General features: G+C 35.1%; 1 protein-coding gene across 1 annotated transcript; it reads right to left on the bottom strand.

The window, feature by feature from the left end:
• Positions 1-3775: 3775 nt before the first annotated feature.
• LOC115950660 lies at positions 3776-5984 on the bottom strand. Its single transcript, XM_031067884.1, has 3 exons — positions 4817-5984; positions 4536-4728; positions 3776-4441 (listed from the first exon to the last, which is right to left on the bottom strand). Exons 1-3 carry the CDS (start codon positions 5234-5236, stop codon positions 3873-3875), a joined length of 1182 nt encoding a protein of 393 aa, XP_030923744.1. The 5' UTR covers positions 5237-5984; the 3' UTR covers positions 3776-3872.
• Between the last annotated feature and the right edge of the window lie 20225 nt (positions 5985-26209).

Consider the following 26209-nt stretch of genomic DNA (forward strand, 5'->3'; position numbering starts at 1 on the left):
AATATTGAGAATTTGAGATGATTGCAACAAAAAAGAAGTGAAGGTAATTGTGTTTCATCATGTCCAAGTAAAACTTTTATCAAAGGCTGTTAAGCTAATTCATTATAAAAATAAATAAAAAGGGGCCAAGTTCTGTTACTAATTTGATAATCATGATTGTTTATTTATTTAATTATATGGATTGACCTCAATTCCATGTATATTTGCAATGAGATAAAAAGGACACAAAATGAGCTGCTGCTAGGTTGATGGAGGGCTCTCAGATGCTTAGGTCAGTCAAAATCACAAAATATGCTACAAGCTATGAGGCGGAGGATAGGGTTTTCCAATTGTATATGCCTTAGAATGGTGTTAAGATGATACTCATATATAGGCCAAAATGGGGATATACCCATTTCGCCCAAAAATTTCAACAAAATGCTCCATTTCTGAAACTATTTAGCGACATGTTACTCTTTTGAAACTCAATTTGTTTAAAATCGAGTTTCAATAAAGAACTCGAGTTCCACAAATTTTTTTTTTTTTTTTTTTTATAAGTTTGATTTGCCTATAACTCGATTTTCTAAAAATCAAGTTTACATTGAAACTCGATTTTTAGAAAATCAAGTTTCAAAACAAGGGCATATCGCTAGATAGTTTCAGAAATGGAGCATTTTGCTAGAACTTTTGGGCGAAAGGGGTATATCCCCATTTTGGCCCTCATATATACTTGGTACAAATTGAATTAATCTTAGGGTGAATAAGATCCTGTAGCATTCAAAGTTTATTATAATTCAAATTAAAGAGAACTCCTTTAAGATAGGATCCTTGTATCTAGTCCTACAATTCCTACAATTCCTTTTAAAATAATTGCTCATATCTAGGGTTGTAAACAAGAGTATTGAATGTTCAAGCTTGGTTTGAGCTTGAACTAATCTTATAAATAATGTTTGAGCTTGAGCTTGTCAAAAGATCCAAAAGTTTAAGCTTGGCTTGGCTTGACTCATTTTTCAAGCCAAGTTAGAGCTTGAACTTAAGCTTAATATTGAGTTTTTAAACTCTAAATCCAATACAAGTACATTATCAAGCCTATATTAAATACATTATCAAACACTTTTGGTTGAATAAGTGATCCAAACTCCAAATTAATTAAAAGTTTAGTAAAATATAAGCTTATTTTTCAAGCTCATATCAAGTTTATTACTAAACTCATAAACCAACCTAAACTTGCCTCATTTTTTATCGAGTCTTATTGTTTACAAGCTTATTCATGAACAATCTTTTTAGCTTGAGCTCTATTTGTTTATTAAATAATCCCAAAATCAAAGCTTATGCTTGATTTATTTATAAACAAATAAATATGAACAAATTTTTTATTAAGTCAATCTCGGGATATATATGAATAGTTTGATTTATTTACAAATGACTTATATCATCGTTTTCTTAGCTAGATTGAAATCGAGTTCACACTCAATCTTGCCATATCATTCTTTTCTCTTGGGGTGAGGAAGCCACGTCATTCCATTGTCCATTAATGACCTGCCACCAAAAAATTCATGTACTAAGTTATTATTTATTTGGGTCTAATTAATGTATGTTCTAAAGTTATATATTAATTATCTATTTTAAGAAACTTTTTATGAAAAATTGAAACAAGTTGTCAAAAAAGTTAGCCATTTTTTAATTATACATTAATGATCTGCCACTATAAAATTCATGTACTCGGCTATTGTTTATTTGGGTCCATTTAATGTATGTCTTAAGATTATATATTAATCATCTATCTTTAAAAACTTTTTATGAGAATTTAAAAAATTTGTAAAAAAAGTTAATCATTTTTTTGTTTTTCCACAAAAAATTTTAAAAATGTTTTACTGGCTCTATGTGATACGTTGGTTTCTAAAAAAAAAAAATTAAAAAAATTAAAAAATTATTAAAAAAAAAAAGTGCTTATGTGATAAGGGCCTATTTATAATTTTGAATGCACCAATGTATCTACCGCACACGTGAAGATGCTCAAGAGGAAAAGAATAGGAAAAAAAGAGAAAAGGAAAAAGAAAAAGAAAAGAGAAGGAAGAGAAACGAGTCTTGTAGACTTGTTTACTATAAAGAGGAATGGTCCAAACAGTACCACATGTCACCTAGTCTCGAGTCCAGATAAATGCTTGCTCTGTAGGCAGACATGTCAAATCATGATTGGATAAGGGGTATATTGGCCAGAAGATTCATGAACTATCACACACAGTTACATATCATTTTTATGCCAAACAAAGTGAAAAACCAAAAAAGCATATATGAAAGAATATTCTGATCGAGCCGAAAGGTGGGGAGTACCGAGTCCAGTCCACTATTCTTTTTTTTTCTTTTTCTTTTTTTTCTTTTTTTTTTTTTTCTTTTATGAATGGTTGAGAGTCCACCATTCTTTTTTTCCATTTTTTTTTTTGAGGGGGGAGAGTCCACCATTCTTGAGATGAAAACGTTTGCATCTTTATATATCCCCCTTTAATAATTCTCCAGTATAAGTGCTCTGATTATGATACCGTATAGACAAGGTAAAAGCGAATTTACATTTTACACCTCAACACAAGCAATCTCCACGGGGGAGAGAGAAAGAGTGAAAGAGTAGGTGAGAGGTTGCTTTCAAAAGGGCATTATTATTGTCAAACTTTGGGGAAATTGCTTTTATTATTTTTGCTTTTGTTTTGTACATGAAAGAGACCCCTGTATCAGTCTTATCGCCCAAAAAATAAGAAAAGAATAAAGGCCAACATTACATAGTAGATTACACAAGAGCCCCCACTACAATGATTATGAGATAATATTTTAAAAATAGAAAATGGTAGGGAAATCCATGTAAAACAATAGGTTAACCGAGTTTTTTTTTTTGGGGGGGGGGGGGGGGGGGGGTGGGTAAGCAGCAGGTTTGGGTTTTGCTTGAAATGCCAATTTGTTATGATATGATGCACATTGTAATTTACACAACTTTGAGAGTTCAACTTATGTTGGCAAGTTTCCCAGCATTTAGATATGGATTTATTTAGGAATGAAAGTAGAGTCAAAGAAAATCCTTCACTCTGTTTTTCAAAACTTGCCAAAATTCAAGCAGTCAAAAATGTGTTGTTTACTTAATTAAAAAAGCAGCATCTTCTTAAAATAAGCAACTATTATTTACTTAAGATCTTAAACCCAAAAATTCTGAGTCGTCAGTCAAACCAGAAGAAAAGAGAAGTGTTTCACGAGCTGGGGTTGAAACAAACAATAAACGCGTTCGAGACAAAAATAAGAAGAAAGAGAAGAATATCACGCAATTCTAAAGAAAACTCCACCTCACCTCACGGTGTTCGAGACGCCACCACCTCTGCCGTCATCCAATATACATACTCTCACCACCAACCCCCCGTTAACTCAAAATGAAAAATTAAACCAAAAAAGTGACCTGAAGAATGCCCATGCCAATGCCAATTCCCCCTTATTAAAAGTCTCTCATCCTTCTTTGTTCCCCCACAAGAAACCGTCACCACAACAAAACTCAAAAGCAACCATGATAGACACAGAGCACCGTACTCGTTTAGGAAATCGATGAAAAAGAAAAATCTCATCGATTCTCACTCCCAGCCAGGTGCCTTGATTTAATTTACACAAATTTAGTAAACATTTACCCTTCTTCTTTTTTTTTTGTTCTTTTTTGCGCTGTACTGTACTGGTTCTAATTTATTATTACAAAGATTATAGCTCTGCTGCTTAGTTCATAAACTCATATAAAAAAAAAAAAAAAAAAAAAAAAGGAGAATAAAAGAAAAGAAAAGGATTGTACTATTCTCCGAAATACGATTATGTTTTAAATATATAATATTTTTTTTTAATACCGGAAAAACAAAATCCAAAATTTTGGTTTAGGGTTTATGATCTTTGAGGAGAGAAGCTAAACCGGTGACGGGCTTTGCATTTGGTCGTGATCTGTCAAGGCTCTTAGGTTTAACCGCCGGTGGTTGCCACGTAAGCAAGACATCATTCAGTTTGCCATTACTAAAATTGGAAAAATCCGAAGAGTGAGAGTGAGTGGTTGTGGTTTTGTCACCGAAAATGAGATGGAGGTCACCGCAATCACTGTCTGTGTCGGTGTCCGTGGTAGCGGTAGAAATGGTGTGGGTTGTTTGAGTTTGAGGTTGATTAGTTGTTGTTCGTCGTGTATAAGGAGAGAGCCATTTGGCACGCATGTAGTCAGCTTTCCTCCAAGGCGGAAAGTGCATCCCCTTCTTCTTCAAACTCTGCTTTGCTGCCTCCGATACTATCGACGCTATTTGACCCAACCGATCGGCTTTCCCCACATATATGTACGGTAGAGATTGCAATATCGCCTTGTACGTCCCAGTCGATCTCGCTATCTCAAACTCCGATCGGAAATCTATATCCATCAACAATCTTTCCCCTTCCACTATCACATCTATATATTCATATTCCCCTGAACAACAACACCAACACAATCTTAAATAATAATTCTTCTTCTTTTCTTTATAATTAATCGTTTCAAAACTCAGAGAACAAAAATATTTTACCTGCTGGGTAAGAGAGAGATTTGTCCCATTTGGATTTGCAAATAGAGGAATCATAGCCAAGAGATGACAGTCCATCCGTCACTATTTTCCTCAGATCCTCTTTACTTTTGTTAATTTTGTTGTTCTTGTCTACGATTTTCGCCGCGTCTGCTAACAGGTTTCTCTCCGCAACGCTAGTACAAGGGGTTAAACTCTGTTCCACAAACCACATAATTAATACTCCAATTCTTTCCCTTTAATCAAATTCCTAAATTGAGTTGAATTGGAATTAAATTGAATACCTTGAGCGTATCGAAGACATCGGATCCAGTGCCAGTGGAAGAATCGCCTCCGAAATTAGAAGCAAAGTCGTCGAACTCGTCGTCAGAGCTGTCGTTGCTACTGCCGTTGAAGCAATTGCAGCGGTTTCGCCCGTACTTGCTCGGCGCTATAGACTGCTGCTTTGTCTCATTGTTGTCTTCAATAAAACTCTGCACCATTTTTGCCAAGCAAACGGAGCTCGGCTCCAACTCTGCTACTCCTCCATGGGCTTCGCCGCCACCGCTGGGCTTCTCCGCCGACGATATCCTCAGAACACTAGGGAATTGCCGATCAAACAACCTCTTCAGCCGCGATTTCAACACCGCTGGTTTCACCGTATCGGTTCGAACAGGTTCTTCAGCATCAATATCAATAGGTTGGATCTTCATCGGAAATGGCATGCTCAATGTTCAAATTAACACCCAAAAGCAACAAACAAGCAGACAAAAAAAAAAAAAAAAAAAATTGTATGCCCCGGTCTATACTCCAAATCCCTTTCCGCCCTGTCAGCTCTGCTTCATTTTTCAAAGCTCCGATCCGCTTTGAAACTCAGACTCAACAGTACACAAAAATTTAATCAAACATTGTCACTCAAAACCCATCACTCCCTCTGATTCTTTGCATTTACTTCACACAAAGATGTACACGAACAAGAAAGGCAATAAAACGTGAATCAATGCTACCACTCAACAGGTTCATACACATTCACCATCTTTTCTAAATTCTCTCTCAAGCAATACAAGCCAAATTCTCCACAGTTTCAAAATTCTGTCCGATCAACTGGTCAATCTAGCCCAAAACTAAACTACCAAAAAAAAGCCTACAAAAATTTATTTACTCGCATGAAATTGGTACCTTCTTGTTGAATTATAGTATCAAATTTTTTTTTTTTTTTTTTTGGTCTTGCGATGAAGAAAGGAATAATTTTTGGAATAGGACAAAGAAAGAAGATGGCTTTCGTTCAGGGCTTTTCGTGGAAAACGTGACGGCGATGATCGGAGATATGGAAAATGGGTATTTGAATGGACGAGAAGGTCACCGGAATTAGCATTTTCCGGCGATAGTAAGAGAGAGAGAAAAGGAGGGCCTTGTCGATTATGGTTTTGGTGGAGACTGATGGAGTGGGTGGTGGTTTGGGCATTTATAAGAAGCAGCTGGACTGACTGACTATCTATCTGATCTGATCTGTATTTGTATTTGTATTTGCTGACTAGGATTGTTTTGGCCACCTCTACTCATACGTGGCACCAATTATCTTCACACTACACTCTCCTGACCTGTCCAGCGCCGCACGAAGTTATAGCTTCTGGACGTTTCTAATGTTTCACACGTGTGTCATCTAGATGATCGTGGGCGGTCACGATTGGCTCAGATTACATACTTTAAATTACTGAACTAACCTTCCACTAGTATGGAATATCGGCTGATGCCCCTCGTATTCCGTAGAAGATACAGTAAACCGGCTCTAGGTTAAGGGAGTTAATACTGTACCGAAAACTATACCAGTTTGACCAACGGTATGATATATTTCGGATACAGGTCAATACCGGTGTATCGTTTCGGGTTTACCACTATTTTTTATATTTATAAATAAATATATGTATGTATGTATGTATGTATGTATGTATGTGTGTGTGCATATATATATATATATATATATATATTATAATAAATATAAAAGTTTACCATAAAACATTTTCTCAATTCAGAACTAATTATCTATAGTTTTAGACTTTAGTATCAATTAAAAGAAAAAGAAAAAACACAATATAAAAAATAAAAAGTTTAAAAGTTACCATTACATATTAAAAAACAAATAATACTAATAAGTTAATGCAAATAAGTTATTATTCTGCCCTAACAAAAATTCAAAATTACAAAACTAAAAAAAAAAAAAAAAAAAATTATGTACCGGTCGGTACACTTGGTACCAGCCAGTATTGCTGGAAATTGGCTAGTATGGTCGGTATTTTTTTTGGTATGAAACAAGGGGGTTATATGTACCAATTTGCTTGCCGGTACGGTATATTCCGGTGGTATCAGCCGATACGGTACGAAATTGACTCCCTTGGTTCAGGCCAAAGCAATGCAATGGTGGCAAAATGTGCAATTTTTTGAAAATGAAAAACCAAAAATGCATAAGATTTGGTTTGTTTGTGGCTTTGTGCCTTGTGGGGGTGGGGTGGGGGTGTCACACTCCCAATGGGAACAACCTAGACTCTGTGCACTCCCGACTTTTTAGTTTAAGGTGTGTGCAAATGGTATATGTAAGGACCAAACAAGGCCACCATCAGTTCTACTACTTGTAAATTTTTTTACAATACCATTACAGTACCATCTTACTTTTATGACGTGACTGTAACATCTTGTATAATTATTATATTATTTCTCTCTCTCTCTCTCTCTCTCTCTCTCTCTCTCTCTCTCACTTAGCTATTTCTTTCTTTTCTTTTCTTTTCTTTTTCTCCGATTCTCTCTTTCTTTCATCCTCAATTCTCACTCCCTCTCTCACATCTCTCTCTCTCATTCAAAGCATGCCACCGAAGTTGGGTTGGATTCGGCATGGTCACAGCGTGGTAACGATATGGTCACGACATGGCAAGATCGGCAAGTGGCATATGGTGTGGTCTCAATGGTGGCAATGTGGGTCTAGGTCGATGATTGATGGTGGCGACGTGGGGAGGTCTCGATGGTGGGTTAATCTGAGTTTATGGTGTGGGTTGGTCTAGGTTTGTGTGGGTTTGCTTGGTCTAGGTTGATCTAGGTTGTGGCTTGATCTAGGTATGTGTGGAGGTGTGGAGGCATGGACTCGACAGCAATGAGGCGTGGAGACAACGCTAGTGAAGGCATGGAGATCAGCTTCAGATTAGTTCTGATGGGATTCTAAACTTCTAATGTTGATTTTTCTTTGATTTTGGGTGGAAATCGAGTGGGTTTTGATGGAGTTTTGACCGACATGTCTAGAGATCAATTTTTGATTTAATGGCTTTTGGTTTTTGATTTAATGCATTTAATTTCTTTTGATCGGGGTTTGTTGGTTTGCTGATTTAATGGATTTGATTTAATGGCTTTTGGTGGTTGGTGATTGGTGGTTAGTGTGTGGCATGGTGGTGGTGACTGGTTTTTATGGCTAGTGGTAGTGGCTAGTTGGGTTTAGGTGGTGGCTAGTTGTTGATTGCTGGTTGCCGGTGGCCAATGGATGAGGTATTTGGCTTTGGGTGGATGGTGGTTCAAAGAAAGAGACACCAATGAAGAGAAACAGAGAGATAGGGGAGAAGAGAGAGGGAGATTTTTTTTTTTTTTTTTTTTTTTTCATGAGAGAGAGGGAGATTTTTTTTTTTTTTTTTTATGAGAGAGAGGGAGGGTTGTATTGGAATATATTATATTATTTTAGTAGGTAATATATATTATTTTAATGAGTAGAATGGGAAAATAAAAGTTAGGATGTTGGGAATACTATAAAATGGTATGGTATAATTGATAAAGTAACTTTTTGAGATGGTAAAATAGAATAGGATGACTTTTTCGAATGCGAATGCTCTAACATTGAGCAACACGTATTGCATTGCTACACGATAATAAGTTGTCAAATTTTTATGTATCACTTTAGTAATATTACAAAGATCATTCTCATCATACTAGTCAAATTAGCCAAATTTATTTTAAAAAAATACTAGAGACTCCCAAAAGGCCCACACATCAGCCTCGCCAAAATAACCTAAAACAACCTAACAATGAACAGTGTTATGCCACAAGCAATGAGACACTATTCATTGCTATTGTTAAAATAAAAATAAAAAAAATGATTTCTTCTCTCTCTTTCATCTAACTGTCTCTCTTTTTTAATCCAATTTAGTACATCCAAAGTGGTTTCTCTCACCGTCTAGGGTTTCTTTGCTAGGGTTTAACTCTCGCTAGGGCATTCCTTTTCTGCATGTAGAATTTTGTGCCTACCCTTATGTAGGTTTCTCAGTTCCCTTTAATTCTTTAGTTCTTATAGGACGGTTTGTGGATCACTTGTATCCTTCCGATTAGCTTGGTTGTTCTCTTTGTTTTTTTTCTATGAGCATGGCTAACATTGAGGATCTTCAGGCTCGTTTGTCACTGACCGATGAAGAAGAACAAGGGGCCGATGTCTCCAAACAATGTGAGATTTGTCTATATCGGTTAGCTACAAAAAAATTTACTAAGAGAGTTGTGAACGCTAAGGCTATTACACGCACTTTTAAACCTCTTTGGAAACCAATTGGGGAATTCAAAATTAAAGACATTGGGGGGGAATTTGTTGCTTTTCGAATTTGAGAATACTATGGATTTAGAAAGAGTTTTCGTGTTTGAACCTTGGTCATACGACAAAAACTTGGTTGTTTTTTAACATGCTGGCTTTTGCTTCGGTTAATTTTTGGGTGCAACTTCATAACATCCTAGTAACAAGCTTAACCTAGGAGACAGATGAAGCCGTGGGGAATTCTATAGGATCCATAGTCCATGCGGCTGACCCGGAGGATGATGGAATCTCTACAAATAGTTTCACTATCAAGTGTCAATGGGCCTTGACACGCCACTCATTTCATATCAGTTGTCAAAATAAGTCATTTCATATCATTCTCCTAATAGTTAAGGGCAGAAAGTGTATTTTGGTCTTTTCAAAAAAATGGTATTCCCTACCATTCTTGATTTTGGAATGAAATTTCCAATCCTCTTCTAAAGCTGGTGCCCGAATTAATTGTTGTTATATAGACCATCCTTTTATTTTTTGTGGCTTTACATGAAATAAGAATAATAAGAACAATTGTTGGCACCTCAGAAGGGTAAGAAATGGAATTCTGTTTTTGGCGAGTTTTAGAGAAATTCAATAACTGCATGCATTGGCACATTATGATACCGTTCTTCACTATAATAGCGAAGTGTTGCTTTCCCTTGCTAGTAAATGTATAGGACAAACCTATCCAAAAAAAAAAGTATAGGACAAAAAACAATTATGGGCATTGCTATGTTTGATTACCACACTTTAAATAATTAGTGCATATATAATCAAAAGCGCCTATTGTGGGGAGCAAATTATGCTTTTCTGGGGCGGTCATTCTTCTGTTTATCTTGAGACTTGATTTCATTTTCACTGCATCTGACCCTTAAGGAGGAGGAGGACACCCTGAGCCTAGTTATTATCTTTTTGCTTTGCAAACCGTGCGAGTCGCCTACAGGCCAACTAGTCGTTTAACTCTTGGTATATATGGTTGAGTAATAAAATTAATACGATTATGACCTAACAATTTTCACGACATTTTTTTTATAACTAACGAGAGTCAATAGTTTATTATTGGTGCAACATAACTTTAGTATTGGCTCACCACTGATACAGTGATACCATTTTCAAAGTTTTATTAGCACTAGAGGGTATAAGAATTTAAATAAGATATTTGTGCCATGTGTCATACCCATGGTCGAGGAGGCCATTATCACACTGAGGAGGTCACACGCTCGGACAGTAAGGCCACGTCAGTGGCACGTTACCAGAAGATGTCATACTGTAGAGAAAAAGTTTCAAAGAGGGGATTAAACCCTAACATGACTGAAGGGATGGTGGCTACCACCACATTTAATGCATCCTACCAAACCTCCTAATTGCATTTATGTGAAGAAGACCCCTAAACAGTACTGTCTTGCCTGCCCCAACTCACAAGGGGCTTGGGAATGTGTCTGATGGGACAAGCACTCAAGTAATAGTCTAGACGATCAACAAATGAAGGGCCAAGATCATTTAAAGGGAGCTATATAATGTAAAAGACCCTCCAGGGAGAGGGGATCGAAAATTCGATAGAGAAACCACTGTAGTAAGAAGAAATGAACTTGTATCCAAGTTTAGAGGAAAGATATATAAGGCCCAATCTCCTCGAATTTGACCAAGGAAGATTTTCTTTGCACAAAGCTTGTTTTATTACCTTTGGTTCACTGTGCGTGTTGTCTGATCCATTGAAACCTAGCCTTTAAGCCCACTCTCTATAAATTTATTGTGTTGGGCTCTTTAGGCATGAATTGTTTTATTACCTTTGGTTCACTATGCGTATTGTCTAATCCATTGAAGCCTAACCTTTAAGTCCACTTTCTACAAATTTATTGTGTTGGACTCTTTAAGCCTAAATCCATTCATCTCTTGGGCTTAGAATCCAAAACCTGCCCATACAAACACCAATTATAATAACTATCTAAAAGGTGTAAAAAAATAATTGTGAAAACGCTTATCTTTAAATTTATTGATATGTCTTTCAAAAATTAATTATTGATATGATTATATTTATTTATTTATTTAATAACTCAGTAGTTACAATAATGGAGTTATGAGCTTTGAACTCTAATTCACTTTAATTATGAAAGCATATAATTAATGTCACCAACCTACAAGGCTCTAAATCACTATTATTGCCTAACCCATTAAAAAAATTTGAGATCAACTTGCACATATTAAAAGTTATTTGCGTATTGTGGGGAATGATAGCTTGTTTGGTTCTGAGGTTTTGTTCTTTGGTTTGCTTTTTTAATTACCAAACTTATTCTCACATCTTAGAAGACAACGAGTTTTTTTTTTTTTTTTTTTTTTTTTTTAAATAAAAATAAACTATTTTTAAAGAAAAAGAAATTTTTAATTTTATATAATGTACTTTGTGCATAAGAAGATGTCAATTAAGTTACAGGATTCTTGACTTCAAATTTGTATAAATAAATAGACAAACAAAGGTTTATATTCTAATAAATTTGACCTACCAATTCTAAGTTGGACAAATGGTGAATTTTTCTTTGGGGTCTCCTTGTAGTTTTTTTTTTTTTTTTTGTGAGATAATTACAACATGCTGCTAACCTCGCAGTTCGAACCCTTTTCCCCCTAAACCCCCAAGCATTTTGTACATGGAGAGGTGTCAATTCAGCTACACGGCCTTTGGCGGGTCTCCTTGTAGTTTTTACAAAAAAGAAATGTTAGAAACATCAAATTTTATGTTTCTAGATTGATATATTTATCGTTTATTTTTTCCATTATTCTTATCTTATATATTGGATTTTTTTTTTTTTTTTTTTTTTTTGTAAATAAAAAAAGACCCACAGTGCCACTCAATGAACGTTTGACTTAGAAAGAAATATTTAAATAACAAAAAGTCTATGGACACATATTTTAAAGCACATTATCATAATTTGTACATGTGTCAAGTATTGATTGGATTACTCTTTACCAAGTACAAGTAATGGTTCCATAAAATAATATAAAAAAAAGTACAAGTGATGGTCTCATGTCTAAATAATATAATCCAACCACAAATTGACAAATATGCAAATTATGGCAAATTATATTTCAATAGAAGAGTTGCGCAAATAATAAAGAGAAACAAAAAAAAAAAAAAAAAAAAAAACATGTATAAACTTTGGGTCAAATTAAATCACACTAACCTATATTTCTAATTTACAATTAAAATCCATGAACCATGGGAAATACCCAAATCAACCCTTATGTTTCTAATAAGTATTATTGTTTACTAAAAAAATAACCCTTATGTTGCCATTCCACTAGTTTATTAGCGAAAATGAAATCATGTGTTATGCATGTCATAGCATAAAACATTTTTCAATTAAAATTTACTAAACCAATTGTTATAATATCTTTCTTTTTTCTTTTTCTCAATCTCCTTCCTTCGGCTCATCCCTTCTCACCACCTCACCACAACAAGGGATGACATGCCCTTCTATGGATTCCCAAATTCCCACTTGGGTGCATACCAACAAGCTCCAAAAGGCAAGCATTACCTCATTGGTATTAACTAGCCTAACTAACTTTGTAATGACTCGAGGAAAACTACATTTGCGCTTACCCCAAAAGAACTAGTCTAGTTGTAATAAGGTTTCTTGTAGAATATAAAACTCATATCAAACTTGTACATGTCCAATGTAGAACTCATGACACACCCACACAACACACACTTAATCAATATCCAATCAAATTAGGGACATAATAATTTCCCTCACTTAAATCCCTAACGTCTTTGTTAAGTCCCACTTTAGGGGGTATTGTATCCAAGCCCAGACAAGATTACCAATTCGGCTCTAATACCATTTACAATAACCCAAAGAAAAGCAAAATCAATGGAATGAGAGAGTTGTGATTAAGAAGAAGTGAAAACAAAAATGAGAGGTGAGGGTTTTATGACCCTGCAAGGCTTGAATCGTAATTGATAGCCAAGGCAATCATAATTGAGCGATAAATAATGTTGAAAACGCAAGGGGAGGTTGTGCTAACAATTTCATCCCACTTATAGGGAACTACTCACCACCCTCATTGAGAGAAAACGCTATATATACACCTTTCACCTCCCCAAATGAGCTATGATTTCTAGAGCCTATATACACATTAGCTATTTTCTACAAATTTATTGGTTTTTATTGTACTAACTTAATCTTTGGAGAACCCTCAAGCCAACTTTGCTAGTTTGTCGAAAAACTAGGAAGTAGGCACTCTTTCTTAATTGCAAGCATATCAATTGGTGATCATCTATCCACGCACCCAATTATGAACGTTAGTGCAACATTCCTTACAGTTACACTAGATATAACTTGAACCCAACCTATAATGTAATATTCAATTGATAATTGGACCAATTTAATTTTTAACAATTTCAATTAAGAATTTTGCTAATTTTTAACTAATCAAATCTTTTTTACCACCGTATTAGTCTCTTTCTTTTTCCTGTCCACTATTACATTCTTTAACGTACGTTTTATTTTATTTAAAAATGCAATACTCTTCTTCCAATTACTTTATTTGAGAAAGAAAGAAAAAGGTTGAATGGTTTTCTTGCTTTTAAAAAAATTTGATAGTTATAATGGAAGTGAGAAAATTAAATCTTAAATGTTATCATTGAAAACATCAAAAGGCACCAATTAAGCTAATATTATAAATAGTAAACCAATGATTATGAAAGCCCTGACCTTACGCCATGTTTGGTTGACTGTAATGTAATAGCTATTTATATGATTTAGTTATACGATTATTTGGTTATGTTTTTATTATGAGTAATCCTTAGGTACTCCCGAAACATAGAGAATGGTGCGCCTTCCTGTCACTATTCATCTCTAAAAATGTTGTAATAGCTATTACTTAGAAGGTGTAATAATTTCTAAAATTAATATACTTCAAAATAAACAAGCTTTCCATATACACATAACGAAATTAAAATTAAAAAAAAAAATCATAAAAAATAAGTCATCTTTCTCAAAAAAAAAAATTAAAAAAAAATATATATATATATATATATTATTTTTAAGGAAATATAATTATATGAATAAGATATTTATTAGAATAAAACTTAAGTTTTATTTTAATATTACAACTCACTACCAAACTTATGAATAAATTTAGTTATTCCATTACAATAGGCATGCCCTTAAATTTTGTTGATTAGTATTGCAATAATGCATTCACAACTCATCCTAACCAATCGACACTACAGTTCAATGAGTTAGACCGTGAGGGCCTGTTTGGATTAAGGATAGAAGGAGGGGGAGTGAAGGGGGGTAGAGTAGAGTTGGTTGAAAATAGACTAATTTTAGGTCAAATCTACTCTACTTTACTCTAGTCTCCCTCTCTACCCTTCAATCCAAACAGACTATTAGTTCGACCAAGTTTCAAGTTTGAATCAATCACAAGTAGCCTGTAGGCTATAGCCCTTACTTTATTAGGATAGAAATTAGAAAGAGTTAAATGGGGTTTTTTTTTTTCAAAATAACACTGATTTTCAAACAATTTCGTTAGTTAGCACGTTTTTAAAACTATTTAGGAAACTAACTTCTCGAGTGTAACAAACTCAATTTTGGAATGCTAAACTTGAGTCCACCAAACTCGTTTTCTGGCAAATTGAAATCGAGCCTTATCGACTTGATTTCGGTACTCATAGCAAAAACAAAAACAACAAAGAGAAAAACCAAAAAATCTTCTTCTCAAACAATCAAACACAACAACCAAAGAGAAACAACGAAATCAACAAACCCAAGACCCACCTGGGGTTTTGCTCAAATCGGATCGGATGGGTTTTGCTGGAGTTGCTGGGATCGGATCGGAACTGTGAGGAGACCGAAGCTCACCTGGGTTTTGTTCGGATCAAATCGGACCTGGGTTTTACTAGAGTTGAGTTTTGCTGGAGTTTGTTGAAGTTAAGAATTCTACTGAAATTTCAACGAAATCGAGTCCAATAGGGTCGAGTTCTATGTTGAAATCGAGTTCATTGTACTTGATTTAGACACTGAAATCAAGTTTATTGCACTCGAGATGTTAGTTTTCTAAATTGTTTTGAAAACATGCTAACAAACAAAATTGTTTGAAAATCAGTATTATTTTGAAGAAGAAAAAAATCCAGTTAAATGAGTAAAATTGAGGTTTACAGTGAGCATGACTCTTCATTTGTACGCTTGTCTAATCACTGTCCCCGGAATTATACTGAGGTAATGCTATAATTTTGTGTACAATTGTGAGTACATTTGGCAAGGAACATGTTATCCAATTAAAATCAAGGGGACAAAACAAAATCAAGAAGCCCAACCAGTTTGAATTGAGGGCAACATAGTCTAGTCAAGTTGAAGACACTGTTGGGCTTAACTTCTCTGTAACTAAGTCCTGCTTCTTGTCCTTTCTTCCCCTTGTTATGCATATGACCTATGCAATGTTGAGGGAGCTTTCTCCATGTGAACAAAACATATGAGCTTATCAAAACGAAGAAGGGAAGGGAAAGTGAGCTTTGTAAATTTCAACTAAGTCCTTAGTTTGTTGTCTTGTATTAGATTTGATATCTGAAATCTCATTAGAGACATGACGAAATTCTTTTGAGTCAAGGAAAGGAAAACGCTTATTAGCCCTTTTTTTAATTGACTCCATGTTTGCTTAATAATTATCACATACATCAGATGCATCTTCTTTCTGATCGTGTGTGGATCCTACAATTATATGGAAACCTTTCAATGTGAGAAAAATGATACATACACCCAATGCATGGGAAACATTCTCCACATTTGATGGCTGACAATTTCAACAGATTTGTGTAGGGATGGGTAAGGAGTACAGTACTTCTCAAGTTGCGTGGCTCATTCTCGCTACATAGTTGTCTTGTACAGGGCTTTTTGTATATACTGAAGATGAAATAAAGAAAGCAGAAAGCAGCATGTCAATTAGGGGTATGCATGGGTCGGGTTAGGTCGGGTTGAGGGGATTTTTTGACCCAACCCACCATGATGGGTCAAAAAAAACCCAACCCATCACATAAGTCCAACCCAACCCAACCCAACCCACATGGGTCGGGTTGGGTCAGGTTGAACCCATGGATTTGAAATTTTTTTTTATTATTATTAAATTGAGTAGAAAAAAAATATTAAAAAAACCTAAAGATTAGTATCAATGTAACTCCTTAAAGGCAAACAACACTAATGACTAAATAGCAATAGTAATTTATTAGGATTTGTGTGAACTAATTGGCTTTTATATAAGATAGGAAGAACTGGCTATTTAAAAAAAATTATTAATTATATAATATATTTTATATATATATATATATAATTAGTATTAGTAAGAATGTTCCTCTACAACTGTTTTTTTTAAATTATTAAATATATAATATATATTGAAATATATATATATATATATAAAAGTGCCCTACAATTGATTTAAAAAAAATTATTAAATATAAAAATATATTTTAAATATATATTAAATATGGATGGGTCGGGTTGGGTTTGGCGGGTTTGTAATTTTATGACCCAAACCCAACCCAACCCGCCATAAAAAAAAATTTTGTAACCCAACCCAACCCACCAAACCTTAAAAACCGACCCAACGCGGCGGGTCGGGTTGGGTTGGGTCGGGTTTGGCGGGTCGGTGGGTTTTCTGCACACCCCTAAATTGTCAATGCTCTAAAATGAGTCCGTGGTGTGGAGGAAGCATGATTGTAACATACTAAAGTTACTAACATTGATAATCCTTAATACTGAACATCATGCATAACAAGTGTGAGTTTGGATAACGGCAGATGGTCACGTTTTGTGCATCTGCATTTTTTTCCTTGGATCTCATGTACTATTCACGGAACTCACAAATACAGAATCTAGCAAAATCAACTTTAAAACTGGGTTTCACAGTACTATTTACATATTTAAAAATTATTTTACTACAATATTTTCAGTTTTTTAAAAATAAACGGTATCCAAACAGACAGCAAGTAATAGTAGTACTCTAGCCCAGCCCCTGCCTCTGAAAATGGCATTCCCATGAATAGAGCATTTAGCTTTTTGTCATCATTTAGTAAAGCTGTAAAATTCTTGCAAACAGTATACCTATATTCTTGCGCAAGTAACTGATAACCGGAATTTTCAAATACCAGCATCTACTTTTCCCAAACATCAAATAGTTACTAATTAATTTTAAATTTGCCATTTGTGAAAAAAACTGCACAAAATCTTTTTTTTATATAACTTTTTTTAATGCTTTGGATGATGAAACAAAATGATGTTCCATGGGTTAGCAATTTGTCACAAATCTGTTGGGTTTAATATCTTTCCCTGTAAGAACTTTAATGTGGCAAGACTATTTATGTCACTTTAGTGAACTTCTTTTGATGATGTCTATTGAAATTATTGGATTTCTTTTTTAAAAACTCATCATTCCCTCTTTAAAGCTTTTGGGAACATGGGCTTGTTATTAGCTTTCGGAGACTCAAATGCTTTAGATTTACAATGAATTGCTTTTTGTGACTTGAGGAAAAGTTGCAGACTTTAAGAATTTCTTTGTTCGGTGAAAGTTACAATGGCGTTTGGAGGTCCTACCTTCATAATTCCAAATGAGCAATTAGGTCTCCTGAAACCCTAATCGGCAATTGTTTGTACTTGAGTCTTATTCCCCATAAATCCATATTTAAGGACCCAACTTTCTTTTCATGTGCAAAACAATCTAATATAATGTTGTCTAACATGTACTTTCTAGCTAGTTGTCAAATTTAAGGACCTTTTTTTTCTTTCAATTTTTTGAATCAAGTGCCTCCACTTGGTTGCAAATTTTATCTTAATGACTCTTGTGTTTGGTTGCAACTCTAAAAATGATTTTGAAAGCATTTTACACAGTGTTCTTAAAGACTTTACAATTTCTATATTTTATTATTATTATTATTTTAAATGTTATAGTACTCCCATTTTCAATTGAGCATTCTCATCAAAGATGCTAAATGCTCTGATATGCTATTTTTATAGCTCCAAGCACAAAAAACGTGCTCCATCAAAGAATGCAAATGCTAAATCTTTTGACACCCAGCTACAGTGCGTTGCTATCTCTAGCAGCGCACTATAGCTAAGTGTCAAACCCAAATATTATATTTTAATCTCCACACGTGCCCTCTCTCTTTCCCACACGTGATTTCCATCATCTTTCTCTCTTCTAGCTCTCCCTCAACCCACGCCTCATCAGTCATCACACTACCTCTTTTTTTTCTTTTCTTTTTTTCTTCTTTTTTTTTGTTGGTTCTCCCTCAACCCAAGCTCTTCCCTTCTCTCTATGGCCAAACCCAAAAACCCAAGTTTGAGTCAACGTTCAGATTGGGTTAAGATTCATGAGGCGTCATTCTTGAGTCAGCGTGGTCGGTGTTCTTGGCTAGGGTTGAGACCGAAGAGGCTGGGCTGCTGGAGTGGTGGTCATTGGAGAGGCTGGGGTGGGTTTTGGTTGCGGTTTTGTGGTGGGTTCAGATCAGGGTGAGTTTGATTTGATTTTGGGTCTTGATTTGGTTTTGGGATTGTGTTTTGGTTTTACAGTGCGAATGAGGAAAGGGAAAGGAAAGTGAAGCCACCACCATGGAAGAAGATGATGACGAGGAGGGAAGTGGTGTCTATGTCTGTGTCTGTGTCTATGTCCATGTCCGTGGGAACGAAGAGGCGGAACTAGAGGTTAAGTTGCAGAAGAAAAACGTGTGGTTTGTTTTCATGTGTGTGGGTGCGTGCTACAAAGTTGAAGAAGGGATGGATTTTTTTTTTTTTTTTTTTTTGGTGGTTAGGGGCTGAGGTTATGGTTGGTGGTGGTGGCTATGGCTGTGAACGGTGGTGGTAGTGGGTATCCTCTCTCTTTCCCACAAGCGATTTCCATCATCTTTCTCTCTTCTAGTTCTCCCTCAACCCACGCCTCATCAGTCATCATGCTACCTCTTTTTTTTCTTTTCTTTTTTTCTTTTTTTTGTTGGTTCTCCCTCAACCCAAGCTCTTCTCTTCTCTCTATGGCCGAACCCAAAAACTCAAGTTTGAGTTAGCGTTCAGATCAGGTTGAGTCAATGTTCTTGAGGCATCATTCTTGAGTCAGTGTGATCGGTGTTCTTGATTGGGGTTGAGATCGAAGAGGCTGGGCTGCTGGAGTGGTGGTCATTGGAGAGGCTGGGGTGGGTTTTGGTTGCAGTTTTGTGGTGGGTTCAAATCGGGGTGAGTTTAATTTGATTTTGGGTCTTGACTTGGTTTTGGGATTGTGGTTTGGTTTTACAGTGCAAAGGAGGAAGGGGAAAGGAAAGTGAAGCCGCCGCCATGGAAGAAGATGATGACGAGGAGGGAAGTGGTGTCTGTGTCCATGTCCGTGTCCGTGGGAATGAAGAGGCGAAACCAAAGGTTGAGTTGCAGAAGAAAAACGTGTGGTTTGTTTTCATGTGTGTAGGTGCGTGCTACAAAGTTGAAGAAGGGATGGACTTTTTTTTTTGTTTTTTTGGTAGTTGGGGGTTGAGGTTGTGGTTGGTGGTGATGGCTATGGTTGTGAATGGTGGTGGCAATAGGTGTTGGCAATGACAATGGGTTTGTTGGTAGCGAAAGTGGGTTTGTTGGTAGTGAAAGAGATAAGAATGAGAATAAAAAATAATAAAATTTTAATAAAGTGGTAAAAAATATAAAATCTTGGACGTTGGGTGTATTGTAAAGTGAGTTGTTAAAATTGATAAAGTAGGTTTTTGAGATACTAAATGCTAAATTTTTTGAAATCTTTGATGAGAATGCTCTTATAATGAAATACTTAGGTGCCGAATTCTATACCTTTCCGAGGCTATCACTGATTAAATAAATATAACTAAATCTTCATCATATATTTCTATATTATATTAAATTATTATTTCAAAATTAAATAACTCTCATTCTTAATACCAATATTAGTGTATTACATAACATGCATATGAGAGAGAGAGAGAGATTGCTGAAGTTCCATTTTTTAAGGACAAAGTTTAGCTATAAAATTAGTTGTAGCCTAAGGTTAAAACCTTACTCAATATCATTTTATTGGAGATGAATTTTGACAAATCCACCATTGGATTACATTTTCTTCTTATATCCTCCATACTTGTAAAATTTCTAGAAAATTAAAGATCAATAGTTATGCTATTAATAAATTGTTTAAATTGCAAGTTTTTGTAGTTTAAAGTTAAGCATAAAAGATAATCTTATAGATTATATAATAAATAATATCCGATTGACATAAAATTTGACATGAGTATTAAGAGCATAAAGAACATGTAATCTAACAGTTAGATTTTCAAAATAAATAGTAATGTTAATGATATTGAGTAAGTTACAACCAATTTTGTAGCCGCTACAACTAATTTTATAGCTAAACTTTATCATTTTTTTAATGGAAAAAGAATCCACAACAGCAATACTACTTCAAATTATTAACTCGTTTAATCAGTTTAAGCATGTAATCCTAAATCGCTTCCTACATTGGGTATACTTTTGTGATCATGAAATCTTTGCCATGCCAAATTATTGTCATAAAAATAATTGGAAGAAGAAGAAGAAAAATCTAGACCACCAAGCAATGGTATAATATTTGGAACCCCTTAAATATTTGCGGTACTTTGCTGTTCTCATTCAAAATGCTCCATACGGTACATAATGGCTATGGCTAAAAGCTATCTAAGCATAGTGGCTCTTCATTTTATTGCTACACCTAAATGGATTATTACGTACCTTTGCTTTAATGCCAAAATAGTCAGGTACTAATAGTGGCTGGAACTGACTTTTAGAGAAACCAAATCCGGGATGCCTCTAGATTTGGAGCTATAAACGAGTTAGGATTTGTAAAGTAGCAAATGTTCAAGTTTGGCTCCACAATGAATGTAAAATATTTAAACTTGGCTTGAGTTTGAACCAAGCCTATAAATGATATTCAAGCTCAAGCTTCTCAAAAAGTCTAAAAGTTTGAACTTAGCTTGGTTTGACTTAATTCATTAATTAAGCCAAGTTCAAGCTCAATATCAAATTTTTAAGCTTAAGATCCAACATGATTACATTATCAAGCCAATATCAAGTTTATTATCAGGCTTATTTGGTTTGGGTGAGTAATCCCTGTTGAGGATTTTACCAAAATAAGGAGTAACAATGAGAGAACAAATGAACAAATCAAGTATATAGAAATTAGTGATTGACTTGGAGACACAATTAAATGTTATCCTTAGACAATATTTGTCCTCATACGCAAATTGCTAAAGGGTTTCTACAAACTTATCCCCAAAATACAACCAAGTTTATTGGGTTCTACAAATAGCAATTTTAGAGAATACCCACAAGATTTCTTGTGTTTCTTTTAAACTTACTGTGGGGCCCGAGGACCGAGGGAGGATAAAACCACTATGACCATCGTTCATTCCTCAGGTGAAAGCACTTTAAGCCCGAGGAGTGGGGCCATCCATGGAGAGGAGGGGAAGAGACAAAATACTTCCTAGAATTTTGGATGAAGAGAATGGCATTTAGAGAGAGAGCCAAGGTAGTTGAAATAAGTTTCCTGTGAAAGCTCACCTACTACCTCCACATTAAATGGTTGGCAACAGCTTTATCAGCTGCATTGATGAGAAAATGACTCCTAAACAGTAGGTTTACAGCTAAGCAGCTCCTTCTACCACCTTCAACAGGAGTCTAATGGGACAAGTTTCCTAAGGAGGAACTAGAGGATTGCAAATGGAGGGCTAAGATGCAAGAAGCATAGGAGTATATAAAGGAAGATAACTTCCAGATGAAAGGGCCAAAAAAAAAATTAAGAAAAAGATATTAGAACAAGAACAATAAGAAGAAAGAGAGAGAGAATAGTGTGTATCCTTGCATAAGAACATCGTCCTCGGGCGAGTTTGTAAAGAACCATCAATATACTTGTTTTAAACTTATGTTCATTCCATTCTTGTTTAAACCTTCGAACTTGAGCCCGACTTATTTTATCCACTCTTTAAACAAATATTTATCTGTTTGGGCCTAGTTAGGTGGTACAAGCTTCACTATTCTAGGTGGGTTTGGGCCCTTAATTTTCGTGACCCTACACTTACTATTTATACCCATAGGGTCATAACCCTTCAAAAGGTACGTATGGAGAGTTAAAATTTTCATTAAAATTGTTCACAAGGCTTGAAACGTTCTCAAACTTTCAAAATAGTCACTTGAAGATTCTGCAGAAAATTTCATTCTGCGATTTTTGATCAAACGAGAGTTTTTCAATCGATCGATCGACCAAGAATTGAATACCGATCGAATCTTGTAGAAACTCCAGGATTATTTCCTTCAACATTTCATTTGATCTAGCAGAAGTCTCAACCGATCAAAATTCCTGGAACTTGAATTTTCACAAAGAAAATTCCAAAATTCAAATTTTCACTTTATTCATTTTACAAATGAATACTCTCCAATCTTATATCATTATTACAACCTATCCATGTATATACTTATATATACAACACCCAACTCCCAATTACTTAAAGTCTTAATAAGATATGAATTTAATTGTCAAGTTTATAAACAGGTTTAGGCTCAGTTTGTTTTGTATCAACCTCCAATGTTCAATAGACTCATAAACTTTTTTTTCTTTGGTTTGGCTTGTTTATTAAATAAGCCTAAAATTAATGCTCAAATTTGGCTTGTTTATAAACAAATAAACATGAACATGTGTTTTTATCAAACCAAGTCCGAACTATGTATGAACAACTTGATTCAACCTAGTCTAGAATAGAGAAAGCATTTAATTTGATAAAATTAGGTTACATTCAAAGCATTAGCATCCAAGATTACAAAAAAAATTCTATTTTACCATCTAAAAAGCTACTTTGTTTATTATACCAACCCACTTTACAATACACCCAACATCTCAGTTTTTATTTTTACATACAGCACATTAAAATGATATAAACTACACAGTAAAATAATATTAAAATATATCTTACTTCACACCCTTCATCTCTATTCCTCTTACTCTGTGACCCTCTCAACCACTCACCACCACCACTAAGCAACCAAATCACACCACCCACCACCACCATAGCCATAGATTCAAACCCAAACAAAACCCAATACCCAAACCAAAACTCAAACCCAATACCCAAACAAAACCCATAACCCACACTAGACACTAGACCCACCACGACCACGCCACCACCGCGCCACCATCACCAGATCACCCCACAACCTAGCAACAACCCACATGATCCACAACCCATAACCCCACACCACCACGGCCCATGCCACCACAACCCACCACAACCTAGACCCACCACACCCCGCCACCACCTGACCTACGCCTCCAATGCATCCAAACTCTTATTACATAAAACAAAGCACAAACACATAACCATAACAAACCCCAAACCTACATAAGAAAATCCCCATAGAAACAACCAAACCCCAAACCCACGGCTTAACAATCAACAAAGAAATCAAATAATAAAAGAAATTAATATAAGAAAAATAAAGAGAGCACTCAAAAGAACCACTTGGTGGTGGCTTGCAATGGCCTATAACAGTGGGTCTGGTCATGGTGGCTTGGTGATGGTGTTCATGTTCACCATGGGTTTTGGGTTTGAAAAGAGAGAGAGAGAGAGAGAGAGAGAGAGAGAGAGAGAACAAAAATAATAAAAAGAAGAATCACAAATCAATATATATATATATATATATATGTAAGTAGAGGCCTCATGCGGAAGACCATGAGGTTCTGCCAAGTGGCACAATCCTTAAAAGAAGAATTGAACTCTCACCACAATCTTCTAAATTGTCATTAATTACTTTTTTTTTTGGATGAATGCATCATCATTAATTTACTACTCTTTTTAGATACAACATCAGTAATTTACTAATTAAACTTCAAGTAATAGATAAGATAAAGGGATGTTAATTATTAATGACTCTTTATAACCTTTGGTCTAATTTTCTAAAAGCAAAAGTTCTTTTTTTACCTTCACAGTGTGAGTTATAGAGGTATAAAGCCTGTTCTATGTATCCAAGAGTTATGCCTTTTTGGATATATACCACTGTTAGTTTCTTTAAAACATTCTCTCCTCTCCCCTTGTGTGTGTGTGTGTGCACGCGCTAAAATACTTAGTATTCTCAAAAGAAAAAACAATGGGTTAATCTCATATTGAAAAATGAGTGTGAGTTATAGAGGTTTAAAGCTTGTGCTATGTATTCAAGAGTTATATCCTTTTGGATATACACCACTGTTAGTTTCTTTAAAACCTTCTCCCCTTGTGTGTGTGTGTGTGTGTGTGTGTGTGTGTGCGCGCGCGCGCTAAAATACTTAGTATTCTCAAAAGAAAAAACAATGGGTTAATCTCATATTGAAAAATGAGTGTGAGTTATAGAGGTTTAAAGCTTGTGCTGTGTATTCAAGAATTATATCCTTTTGGATATACACCATTGTTAGTTTCTTTAAAACCTTCTCCCCTTGTGTGTGTGTGTGTGTGTGTGTGTGTGTGTGTGTGTTAAAATACTTAGTATTCTAAAAAAAAAAAAACAGTAGGTTAATCCCACATTGGAAAATGAGTGTGAGTTATAGAGGTTTAAAGCTCGTGCCATGTATCAAAGAGTTATGTCATTTTAGATATACACCACTGTTAGTTTCTTTAAAACCTTCTCCCCTCTCCCCTTGTGTGTGTGTGTGTGTTAAAATACTTAGTATTCTCAAAAAACAAAAAAAAAAAACTTCACAATCAACCACTGGGCTTGAGGTTAATATTCTGCATTGAATCATTGATTATATACATGATATAAAAATGAATAGTAATAAAGTAGAAATGATATATACAAAATTCTTGGTAAATTGAAAGAATTATCATAAAATTGTTAATATTGAGAAGTAAGAACTTGTACTTGAATTTATGAGAAGTAGATAAATCCATTGGAGGTGCATTGGTCCAAGAGTACTAGGCTAATCACAAATCAAGTCTCTCCCATCTTATTAGCATATAAATAGAAGACTATATCAATCTTTTTATTTCATAGCAATACACACAAGTTTGTGACTTCTTGACAAACAAAGAAAATTGTCAAAAATTTGTTTTTTGGTGCCCAATTTTTCATTTTGTTGGGGTTGTGGCACCTGTTGTTACCGGTGGCAACAACAATGGTGCCAATTCTGGCGCAGATGGCGGCACCCATGGTAGCAATATCTGCTACAATTATTGCTGTGAAGGCAATCCAAAATAGGGTTTTTTAAATTCAACTTTTGGAAAGGAGTACAAGTATCCATATACAGGAGATTTTAGCCTTTTGCCCTTAATTTTGAAAAAAATTAGCAATATGCCCCTTTTTCGAAACTATATAGGGATATGCCCCTGTTTCGATACTCGATTACTTTAAAATCAAGTTTCATTAAAATACTCGATTCGTAGAAAATCGAGTTATTTCAAATAAAACTATAATAAAAAAAATTAAAAAAAAAAAAAGCATAGAACTCGATTTTAGGGAAGTCGAGTTCCAAAACGCCGTCATAGGGATTTAAAACGTCACTATAGGGCTTAAAAACACCACTATAGGGCCCCTTGAACTTGGTATGGGGACTTATAAAAAATTTTTGCAGGAAAACGCCACTATAGGGCTCTAAAACGTCACTATAGGGCTTAAAAACGTCACTATAGGGCCTAAAAAATCACTATAGGGCACCCAGAACAAAGCGATTACACTTATAAAAAATTTTGCAGAAAAACGCCGCTATAGGGACTTAAAACGTCACTATAAGGCTTAAAAACGCCACTATAGGGCACCGTGAATATGGGCCAATTACACTTCTAAAAATATTTGCAGGAAAACGCCGCTATAGGGCTTTAAAACGTCACTATAGGGCTTAAAAACGCCACTATAGGGCTCCCTGAATATAGAGCAATCACACTTATAAAAATTTTTTTTGCATGGAACTCGAGTTTCAGGAAACTCGAGTTCCATGGAAATTTTTTTTTTTTATATTTTTTTTTTAAGTTTGATCGGGCATAACTCGATTTTCTACAAATCGAGTATTTAATTGAACTCGATTTTAGGATAATCAAGTATCGAAACAGGGGCACGCTCCTATATAGTTTGCAAACAGGGGCATGTTGCTA

Source organism: Quercus lobata, chromosome 6 (assembly GCF_001633185.2).
Source record: "Quercus lobata isolate SW786 chromosome 6, ValleyOak3.0 Primary Assembly, whole genome shotgun sequence".
In the NCBI taxonomy this organism is placed as follows: Eukaryota; Viridiplantae; Streptophyta; class Magnoliopsida; order Fagales; family Fagaceae; genus Quercus; species Quercus lobata.